The sequence below is a fragment of the Nanorana parkeri genome, unplaced genomic scaffold (genome assembly GCF_000935625.1).
Source record: "Nanorana parkeri isolate BGI_ZX_2015 unplaced genomic scaffold, ASM93562v1 scaffold1631, whole genome shotgun sequence".
Lineage (NCBI taxonomy): Eukaryota > Metazoa > Chordata > Amphibia > Anura > Dicroglossidae > Nanorana > Nanorana parkeri.
In genome coordinates, this window is record NW_017307899.1 from 265,713 (window position 1) to 277,868 (window position 12,156).

Genomic DNA, 12,156 nt, shown 5'->3' on the forward strand with positions numbered 1-12,156 from the left:
GGGAGGGGGAACTGGGCAATTTCCAGCACTCCCCCCCTGAGGAAATGGTCTCTCCCTCCGCCGTTCTGACTGGGCTGGCCGCATCACACAAGAAGCAGAGTCGGACTGAAGCAGCAGGGTGACGTCACCCCGATCCGCCACTGTTAGCGGGGGGGGCACACGGGGGGGGCAAGGAGGAACCTAGGGGGGGGCAATTGCCCCCCTGTAGCGACACCACTGCACTTGAACAGAAGATGGTCTTCCCTAAACAGTTGCCACAAGGTTAAGCTTACAATTGTCTTACTCGCCTTTGCATGTTATAGCATTAACAGTACCCTTTACTGAAAACACCTGCACTTAATAATTAGGCTCTGGAGTGGAATATTCAGCAAGGAGGAACCTAGGGGGGGGCAATTGCCCCCCTGTAGCGACACCACTGCACTTGAACAGAAGATGGTCTTCCCTAAACAGTTGCCACAAGGTTAAGCTTACAATTGTCTTACTCGCCTTTGCATGTTATAGCATTAACAGTACCCTTTACTGAAAACACCTGCACTTAATAATTAGGCTCTGGAGTGGAATATTCAATACGCTTATTTAGGTGTGATGGTCAGGTGTCCACAAATATTTGGCCATATTTTGTAGCTGTATTGCATAACTGCAGCAGACCAATGTCAAGTCATCAACCTGGCTCAGATGTCTGGCTGGGCTTTGTAAATCTCTGGGCTGGAAGAACAAAAATATGAATCCTTTGGTGGGTAAAACATCGTCCACATATGAATTTAGATGATGTATTTAGCTGTTTGCCTAGGGTTCAGCTTTTGGGAGATAACTGTGAGAAACATGGAGCCTGACATTGCTGCTTATTCTGGAAATGCTAGCTGTCAGGCAGTCATGCTGGACCTTCTGCTTCAATACAATGAGCCACTAACGCAGATCAAGCATGCAGGAAAGGACTTCTGATTTTAGCTTTCCTGATATAGGTACTTGGTGCTGGTCAATCATTCAGAAAATACTGAAGCCAGAAGGTAAACATGACAGTCAGGGCTGTGGAAAACTAGTTTGCGTGAAGCAGTTAAGTGCTTAATATGTATCTCTGTAATACTGTATATAGTCAACTGTCCTAACATAACTTCTGTTCTAAGGTCATAATATATGTAAATTATCTAAATTGAAAACATATATGCAGATATTCTTTTAGAATAGTAAATAGCATTTAATCCTGCTTACTGTTTAATAAGAGAAGTTCTCTCAGGGCTAGTTCACACCATCCTCAGTGCGTTCTGGCCCGATTGTGGCCGGAACGCACTGGATCGCATTCTGGTTGGCTCACTTTGTTTTGGGGCGGGAGGGGCGTGACGGTGCATTGAACTCAATGGCAACGGAGCCACGCACTATTTTTTTCTATCTGTTTCCCGTGCGGCCGATCGCATTGTGGCCAGAAGGTGTGGCTGCAGTGCCATTGAGTTCGTGGGTGGCTGCAGTGCCCCTCCTGCCCCAAAACAAAGTGAGCCGACCGGAATGATGGTGTGAACTATCCCTCAATGTTCTTAAGTTTCTTTTTCCAGCTTCTGCTAGAGGAGACATCACACACAAATTAAAACATATAGGTACAAAGATTTCTAATTATAAGAAGTTGCCAAGAAGCACTTTTCATGGGGTTTACAGGGTTATTGATCTGGACCTCTCCCAAGGGTTCGTTGTGATATATAACCAGTAAAGTGAGGAATCAGCCTTGACAACTTAGGAAACAGACCTACGAATGCACATACACATTTCAAACACAGTTACAGATACATCAAATATTTCTAGAATGAAGTATTTTAAAAGATACCATGCAAGTAAAAACGCACAGTGTAACTTAGGACGCACTTTGCTCCTAACATTATTTCACTTTTGATTGTGCTAAAATTTGAAATACAAGTTTTCCTTTTCAAAAAAACGTCCACCTGCAGTCCTCAGCTACAGCACGAACCTGATCCCCGCTGCCTGGATCTACCATGTGTTGGGCATCATTAGCGCTCTTTTGTTCAGGTTGGCGTCTGTGCTGCAGTGTGCATTAACAGGCTCTATACAGAATAAAGCGTATTTAAACCCAGAAACACTTAGGTTGGACTTGAATCATGTCTACCTTTCTTCTCCATTACATGGGGAGTGGGAAGATTAGTAGTTTACAAAAGAAAGATAAGATAGTTTTTTTGCTCTATTTTCAGCTCACGTGAAGTGGAAAGGAACCTGCACCTAATACACTATGTTGTACTTCACATGAAATGGAAAGGTTTAATTTTTTTTTTTTTAATGATCTATTGTTTTGTAATGTATCTGTGTCTGTGAGACACAAAGGGGGGATTTATCAAAACTGGAGCAGACAGAATCTGGAGCAGTTGCCCGTAGTAAAAAATCAGCTTCTGCCTTTCATTTTCAAAGCTTAACTGAACTAAGTGAGGAGAGAAGCTGATTGGTTGCCAGATTTTGTCTGCTCCAATTTTGATAAATTTCCCCCCAATGTATTTTGTTGCTTCAAGACTGGGGTATGTGGGTAACACTGTACGTAGCAAGCAGGTTCATTCTATTTAAGCATGCTCTTTGTGGAGCCTGAAGCTGGGCTTTAATACAATTCAAACAGCCTGAAGAAGAGACATAAGGTCCTGAAAGCTGGCATGTTTAAGAACTTCATTTAGCCAATAAAAGGTATCACTTATACTATGAACTTTCTGCATTGATCAGTGGATAACACTATACAAGACTCTACTACTGCTTTAAAATGTACCTGAATTACTTAGGTGTAAGTTAAGATGAAGTGAGTCATGTCAAACATTCATGTGCAGGTGAATTTGTGAATGTATTAATTTATGACCATACCAAGCCTTTGGTAGAGCATCTGATTACAAATTACTAAAAAAGTTGGATTAGCATCCTGTATGAATATCTATTATAGTGCTATGTTGCCCCCTTCTCTTAAGCAAGGCATAATTTCAGGATGTTGCTGTATTTTATAATAGTATTATAATGCCACCTGCTGGGCAAGCTTATGATGCACCAATATTTACAATGTACAGGACTAAATTCAGGATCAAGTAACTGATAAAGATGGTTCTTTATCTTTCCGCAAATCTGCACAGTCCACATAATATCACCAGCTTGTCCTCATCTAATTGCATAAGAAAAAACTTTGATACCTGATTGACCACCTATGTGATTTCCAAGCTAGGAAGAAACAGTCTTTTCAGCCTGTTAATGTATTTAAAAACTCATACAGCAAGTATGCGTTTTGCTTTTTATAACCATTGCAACATATTTGTAATTTTTTTATTATATATATATATATGTATATATATATATATATATACCCTTTAAAGTCTGTCACATATACTGGACTAATACGGCTTACCCATTTATTTATTTTTATATATATATATAAAAGTAAACTCTCAGTTATCCAGTATTCAACTAACAAGACCCTCATCTAACCAGAAAAATAAAATCTCAGTGTACTCACTGTTTTGCTGAACTGTGGCATGTATTGTCCAGGAAATGAGCGTGTGTCTATTTGTCTTAAGTCTGTCTATTTGTAATTTGCTTTTGATTAATGCATTTCAATATTTTTTTTTAAGCAAGTATATCTTTATTGATTTTTGTGTATATAAACATTCATTAAAGCAAAATGACAGCATTTCAATATTAATATGAAGTCAACACAGAGTTAATGTTATGATATGGTATAGTATGCGGTATCGCATAATTAAGACCTATTTTTAATAATATCAACCAGAAACTACATTTATCCGGAATCTACCAACCCCCGTGGATGCCAGATAAATGTAGTATTGTAAATGAGCCCTGTAAGCCAGCCCTCATATAACCTCTCCCTTACCCAGCATGCCTCGGTTTGTGAAAAAACAGTACCAGGGCAATAAACACAGAGGAGTGGGACCTGTGTCCCTCAATGGCCCCCAGGAAATATATTTTACGTAGTACAAAAACATTCTGTCTATACACAACATAATCCAGACAACATAAAATCTCCCAAAAATAAAAAAAACTAATTCAAAACACATCTACAAATAGGAAATTGCATCTCAAATGTGTAACAAAAGTCTTCAAACATGAAAATATACTGTTCTGTAAACAAATTGTCTACACTGATAATCTGAAATGGACATGTAAATATACCAAATCACCACTAGATGGCAGCCAAACTCATATCGACCACTGATTATAATTATAACAAATGCGTCACAAAACTGATGATGTAAGAATACTCTTCTATATAAAATTAACTCAGATATAAAAGGCCAAAAAAGGAGCAGTACCAAGTGCATTATAACAGAAGTCAAGCAGAGTGTATGTCTAACTCACGTGATGTTTAAATCGCGTAGCTACACACCATTGAGAGTGAAATACCAATGTTTCCAAACTTTCTAAATCTTTCAGTCAGATGGCTGCCACCGAAATAGTGTGTGCACCTCATTCTCACCTATCCACCATTCCAGTGACACTGACAGGGCACCTGGCTGCCACTTACAAGCATGTCACTTTTATTTTTATTTTTTCATTTAATGCATACAGGCACCTGAATAACATTTCTAATCTGTGCTTATCCAATCACTTAAATCTGCAGCCTAGGCCGACATAAAAAACACACCATTTCATGTAATAGCGTATTCCTTCGAAAAATGTGATGTAGTTTTAGATACAACTAGCATAGGAACCCAAATCTGCCTTGATATGAGCCTTCTGTTATCCCCTGTTCAGTAGCAATCACTTTGGAATGAGGAGGGGCCACACTAGGGACCAATCAGGCACTTCTGCCTGCACATGTGCTGACAGGGAACATGTTGACAACTAATCAATGTGTTTAATCATTTAAAACCCTTCGTAGATAAAAACGCTTGCCATAGAATTTATTGCATTTCATGACACTCATACATTAGCTCCCCAGGCTGACATATCTCATTACATATACTCATAGTAATATGTACAACCAATCCATTTCCATTATAGCAGTACCGGAAAGATCAATATCTGGTTTCAACATGTTTCACAGAACAGCGTCCACCTTATCAGGACAAATCAGATAAGTGTCAATATTGGTCAGCAACATACAATTAGATCTAATAGATTATATCTTTACATGTGACTTAACATAGGTCATAAATCAGTAGTAGTCATTAGTACATTGGAATCAGATTATCACAGTTGTCCTCCTCTCATGTATCTTTTGCCTCCTCTTAAAAGTATTACCTGCTAGAAAGAAAATCTATAAAAGGTTTTTCCTCTCGAGGAAAAGAGTGGAATATGTGAACATGGTTGACACAGTGTGGGACCTTTAAGCAATCTATTATAACTCATTTTCTTTGTACTTGGGAGGTCGGGCCTTTCAAGCAAGTTTGGAGTGCCTATTTGCAGGAATGTAGTACCTGGGTGCTTATACTGGACCATAGGAAATGTAAGTATATTAATTTCAAGTAGACATAAACCCTAACTGAATTACATTGTTTTCTAAAACATTGTATATCATAAACAAAATACCTATCCTAACCTTTTTTCTAGGGATGCACTGATACCGATACTAGTATCGATACAGAGTATTTGGGTGAGTACTCATACTCACCCAAATGCTCCAATGCCTAGCCCGATACTTCCTGTATCAGGAAGCCAGGCAGCGCGTCATTACACGCTGCCCGGTTTCCTGATTGGCCGGGAAGCGGCTCCATGCTCTCTCGTCACTTGTGTAATGACGCGCTGCCCGGCTTCCTGATTGGTCGGGAAGCTGGCCAATCAGGAAGCCGGGCACCATGTAATGTCATCTCATGACGAGGGAGCATGGAGCCGGCCTCCCATCCAATCAGAGAGCAGGGCGTCGCGTCATTACACGGCGCCCGGCTTCCTGATTGGCCGGCCAGTCGGCTCCGGCTGGATACTGGAGGAAGGCCGCGTTCTGGCCGGAGAGGCCCCGGGGGTGACAGGCTGGACATACCAAGGTAAGAGGGGACAGACTTTCTTGTTAATCAGGAAGCCAAGTGGCAAATCATTACACGCCACCTGGCTTACTGAATGGGACTTCCGTTACTCGGTAATTAGTATCGGTGAGTACCGGAAAAAAAATTATCGATACTCTCTTGGTGTCCTCAAGTCTAATGCAAGTCAATGGATCTGCATTAGACCTGATGACGCCGGCGGTCCTTAGCCGGCTGACAGAAAAATAATTGAATACTGCGCTCAATATCAACCCACCTAGTAGATGAATAATATAAAACATGAAACTACTAATCCCATCAAAACAATGTACAAAATTCAAGAAATAACATTAGTAGACATGTGTTGCAAATGAAAATATAGAGGCACTGGAAGTTTCACACCCCGTGTTGTAATGTAGAGCTCAGCACATAAAATGACCGCAATTGCGATCAGCTGTACTGACGTCTGGGAGAAAGACAGCAACACACTACAGCACAAAAGGTATCTTGTTCCGTTCTCATAGGAGTTGTTATATTGTAAACCTTTATTGTATCGCACCATTCTGAATTCTGAATCTGTGACTGCTTCTATTCCCTGCGGTTCATAGTATTTAATCTCCTTTTTAAGTAACTTCATTTGACCTACTTAGTTTTTTACTCACAATCACCCTGAGTTTCCCCAATAATACCTATAATACCTATAATATTCAGCCACGGGACCTTTTATTTCACCGCTGGTCACTTTTTTTTGGATGATTTGATCCCTCTTATTACAATAGTTTTTTGTTTTGTTTTTGTTTTTTGTCCTTTATGGCATATTTATTGCTCACTCAATTGTGCTTCACTTTTTATCACCAGTGATTACTCACACCTGTATACTTCCTTACTATCACCACTCATCACCCCTTTTTTTTCCCCAACTAATCAATGATCATTTTCTATTTATTTTACATTTAACTTTAGGGATTACTCCTTCTCTATAATTTTTTTTTTACCAACTATCATTAATTACTATCACTTTTTCGTTTGTTTGATTGCTCATATAAGGCTTACCCCATTTAAATTATCTTTACAATTGATATCACCCCCTTATTACCTCACATTTAAATTACCACAATTTTCTCACACACAGATATTTTACACTTATATCTTGATCACTAAAATCCTTATATATTAGGTTTTTTCATTACCCCTGTCATCTTCTCCCCCCCTCCTTTTTTCTTTTCCTTATCCCTCCTTGGAACTAATGACCACTACACATTTAACTTTTAGCAGAACATTATAGCCTCCAATTAAACAACGTCTGCTGTTGCTGCATCTCGCCTGACGACTACAGTGTGCTCTCTCCGACGCGACCCCCCCACCTGCATCGTGTGTGGCAATCTTTGCTCGACAGAATCAATTTCTATCTGAATACAAACACAGTTGCTTTCATCATATTCTTGTGCTTATGCTTCTGATCAACTAAACGTGAAGATATATGCACGTAAGCATTCAACACTCTAACTTTAATATTATTGCATTTGCTATGACTGGTCTAATGAATGTAAATGATGACTTTGCTAATAAGATTTAAGTGCAGCTCCCTAGTCTCCTCACATGTGGGTTTTTCCTATTTTCTACCCTAGGACACATATATTTTTCTCCTGATCACTTCACCTGAAGAAGCCCGTTTGGGCGAAACATGTTGGGACATACAGGAGCACTCATATCATTTTGAAAACAAGCAACTGCAGATTTAATAACTGTACGGTATTGTCACCGAATGGTGAATGCATCCGCATATGTTTTTATCTGTGATTTTTCTTTGACCTTTTTGCTTTTTAATAATGTTTAAAATGATATCTCAAATAAAATGTTTTTCTAAGATTTTATTTTTGAGGTCTGGGATTGTTTTTTAAAAAGCCCCTTTTCTTTTCTCCCTTTGGGCATTTGCACATCCCACTGTGGAAATACCTCCTTTCTCTACAATGTACAAAATTCACCTAAAAAACACATAAGAAATCACATAAAAAGTTATGTGCAGTTAATATAACTCAGCAACAAGCTTATTCAGTCAATCAATTGCATCAATCCACCAAAACATAGTTCATGAAATAGTGATGTACATCCACAAAGTGCCTGTTGATATTTAGCGCGGTGCTAAATTATTATGCTATTTATAACAGTAGGGTACCGATATATGCTGCAGCTCATTTTTGGGGCACTTTCACTTTGCACATTCTTGGGGTTTGTGGGTTTTTGGGCAACATTTTAGGGTAGGTATATAGAGCGTGGATATATTTTTGATTACTTAGACCGCTGGGGAGAAGAGGCTGCGAGGATCAGGTGAATATATCTGCTTTATTTGCCCCCCCCCCCCTAGTCAAAACCCGTGCAGCGGGGCTAATTTTTTCAGTTATTGGAGTTCTCCTTTAAATCTCTCAGCTGCAATCACCTACTCCCCCTTGCAAGCTACGAGGAAGATAACAGCGCGATAATCTATGAGATCGCTCACATTGCGTCTCTTCTGCACTGCGCAGTAATCAATGACTAACCCCAGCTTACCGAGGGCATTCTTCACAAAGTCCTCATCGTATTTTAAACAATGGAACCGTTCCCCCCCAACAGTCATGTAGGTTTCATCTAATAACCCAAAAAGTAACAGCTTGCCTCCGGGTTTCAGCAGCTTTATCATCTTTTCCAGATTTCTCATGTATTCATCTTCGTTTTGACTGATAACTTCCAGCATCCATGCGCTGACAATGCAGTCAGCAAGCGGTAACACCACCGGGGAGGTTATGTTTTCCTGTTCAAAATCACATTTAAAAATCTGCTTGATGGACGACTTCAGTTGCATTTCTTTCTTCTGAAGTTGGTCCCTGGAAAAAAAAAAACATTAAACGGGCATTACAGGGAGAGCTTCCAGCAAGCTGCAAGTGAAGAACATACTTTGATTTAGCATTACATTTATCTACAATATTCAAACTTGCAGACAGAAAAACTAGAAGTTAATTTCCAGATGTCACTGCCCCGGTGTACTCAGTTCTGAATGTAAATGACTGCTTGAGCTATTGAGCTCTGTAGTCAGCAAGCTTCTTTTCTTTTTTTTTCCCCCAGCAAAGCAGTTATAGAAAATGTGAAAATGAGCTGAGAGCTCCATCTGCTGGCTAGCAATGCAAATATCATGTATCCGTATGCAATATTTCATAGTTACCTAAATTAAATTTTAAATGATATATTAAAGGTGAACTATGAGGGGAGTAATTTTCATTCGAGCCGACGTGTGACAATGAAACTGTCACACGTCGGCTCAATAGATCGGGAAGTGAGCAAACGCATACCGTCACTCGCTCACTTCTCGATCATGTCCCTGCTGAGAGCCGTGACTGTCACTCACAGCTCCCTGGAAGGATCCCCCCCCCCTCCCCGCTCCGATCTTGCAGCGCTGACTGGCGGAATGGACGGGGAGGGGGCGGGTACAGCTGGCTCTGCCTGTAGATAGGCAGAGCCAGCTGTCAATCATGCAGCTGGGTGGATTTCGACAGTAATGTCGGGATCCGTCCCGGCTGCGGCAGTCTAAGTATAACGCGAGCTGTAGCTCGCGATATACTGAGCTTTGGGTCACGGGAGGACACTAGTTTATGTCCTCCCGTGACCCTTAGGAGAACTATGGGGAAAAGCCCTGACCCCATAGTTCACCTTTAACTATTAAAATATTTAAAACCTCCTGACGTTGCTTTTAAGAACACATTACTCTTCAACCTAAATTTTGAAAGCATAATAAGGCCAGAGCTGAAGAGTAAAGACAAAAAGTGTGCAGCCATCAAGGGACAACTCACTCCATTCCTTCCAGCTCGGCCACGGCGGCTGATGTGTGTCCCCAGTCATAAGCTCCAGTGAGGTCGTGTAGCCATCTGCTCAGTTCCATGATACATTGTTCATTGAGTTTTAGGACAACCATATCTTTGAAGACATTGCAGGCAGAATAGAGATGGGGGATTAAGGAACCAATGCTGATGTCAATCAAAAATTTACCAGCAATTTGACCTGCAGAGATATTACAGAATCGGGTGTTATGTTCATTATAAATCCGGTGCGGTAGGCAGAATTCGTTCATCTGAAGGATGTTTTGTTAATGATATTGTTTCATGTTATGTAAAACAATTATGGCATACTCTACTGACGTAATGTATACACCACAAAGTATCTGCACTTACCAGTCATGAGGATCAGTTTAGATTTAAAACCATTTTAAACCCTGTCTCCGTGTTACATGGCTGTGTTTATTAACATGTGAGTGCTGTCCTGGTGATTGATGGCTTTATTCACTGAAGAGCCGAATGTTCCGTTAATCCCATCGGCTCGCTTCGGCTGCAGAAACCCTTTTGTTTTTTATAATGAATTCTTACTGGACTGACTTGCCTTATTTCAGATTCAACAGTGTTTTATGGGTTGGTAGGGTTTTATTCTTTCAACCCTTGTGGCACTTTATTAAAGACCAGAACTGGACCTCAATCAACCAATTATGTGCCTTCTGAAAATGCACTTACCCTTTTTTATTATTTTAAAGTATCAATAATTTGGTTTACAATGTAGATCTTTCCTTTTACTTTAGTATTACATGCTACTTTGTATAGACCCGTGGTTTAAAATCCCAATCAAATCCATTTTAATTGCAGGCTGTAATAATACAAGAAGTAGAAAACCCCAAGGGGGTGAAAAGTTAGATCTACAGACACAACCTGATTACCTTGTGAGGAATAAAGCATTCCCCTGACCACCAACAGTTTAATAGGAAGCTGTGGGGATGGAGCTCTAGGGGCTCCCACTATGACTGGCTCCTTTAGGTTGCTCCAATACCAGACAGGTGTAGGAGGCTTTACTTATATGAGTGGTACACTCAGCTTCTTCAGTATTAATGTGTTGTGAATGTTAGTTCTACCGATATATATATATATTGTACTTACCACTGCTGAACTGGTAGTGAAGATTCATCATTGGAAATTTCAAAGAATCTTCTGCAAAGACCATGTCCTTCTTGCCAGAGAAATATAAATCCAGATGACCTCTGGAATCCATTCCATGTATGTGATAGAGTTTAGGTTTTGTGGGATCCATCGGTCTTCAAGGCTGTACAGGTTTCTCTTCACCTCTCTGGATTTCACTTTCCACTATCATTTACTATTGATGAAATTCCAATTATATTCATCTGGATTAAACTCAGCAGATTTATTAGCATGCAATTCAATATTATCATATGACAATCGTATTTACCGAGCATTCATGGGGATACAGCTGACTGAATTATGATGGCCATAAGGGTTTTAATATGTTAAACAGTGGAGTCAGATGTTATCTCAGCTCACATCCCTGAGGCCTTCTCACCTATCTACTGCAACAATTAGAAATCAAGGTGAATGGAAAACTTAAGATGAACATCAAGCTTTCAAACTTTACTTCTACAAGTCCACTACCTTAATGTCATTATATTGTATGTACTATTCTCTTTATTCTCTAAATCTCCTCTTCTCTGATCTTTTAGGTGATTAGCTTTACTTAAATACCTATTTCATGTCTTTCTAACCTTGACTCAGATCATGCTAATTTGCCCCCGACCCCTTATTTGTACTTTGAAAAAAAAAAGAAAACAACATGTTGACAGTTTTTTGTTTTTTTTTTCCACTCTAACTTTCCCTCACCTCTTCAAACAGATTGTCTTTCTTAGCAGCCCTGCAGATCAGCTGCACACTCTGCCGATCAGCACTCCCACCCCATGGTGCACTTTACCTATATAGGAACACAATACAACTTTACCTCACTACCATTCGGATGCCCAGCTGCTGCTTTGCATCTACCTGTCACTCATACAATCCCACTTTAACCTTTTCCATACCTCTCTCTTTGCATACTGCCACCCCTTTCATTCCTACTACTCATTCATTCTATTGTCTCCTACTTACTCTGCGCAGCCAAGGGCTAAGGAAGGTCACACTCTCCGCTAAACATTAAACATATCTGAAAATATACATATCCAAATTCTGATTTCTTCGCTCCTCTCTTAACATGAATTCTCTACCTCTACTTCTCACTATTTGGACCTCTTTTCTAAAATTGTTTTTTCTTTACCCCCCCTCTCCACTACACAATATATATATTTCACCCTCTCTCCTGCCCTCTCCCTATTACTGCACTCATCATCTCCTGCTCATTCTGAATCCACATGCTAGAGTTACCT

At 40.0% G+C, this 12,156-nt stretch overlaps 1 protein-coding gene across 1 annotated transcript; it reads right to left on the bottom strand.

The window, feature by feature from the left end:
* Nucleotides 1-8,376: 8,376 nt before the first annotated feature.
* LOC108799095 (indolethylamine N-methyltransferase-like) lies at nt 8,377-11,039 on the bottom strand. Its single transcript, XM_018570919.1, has 3 exons — nt 10,889-11,039; nt 9,761-9,968; nt 8,377-8,800 (listed from the first exon to the last, which is right to left on the bottom strand). The coding sequence occupies exons 1-3, from the start codon at nt 11,037-11,039 to the stop codon at nt 8,377-8,379; spliced, it is 783 nt and encodes a 260-aa protein (XP_018426421.1).
* Between the last annotated feature and the right edge of the window lie 1,117 nt (nt 11,040-12,156).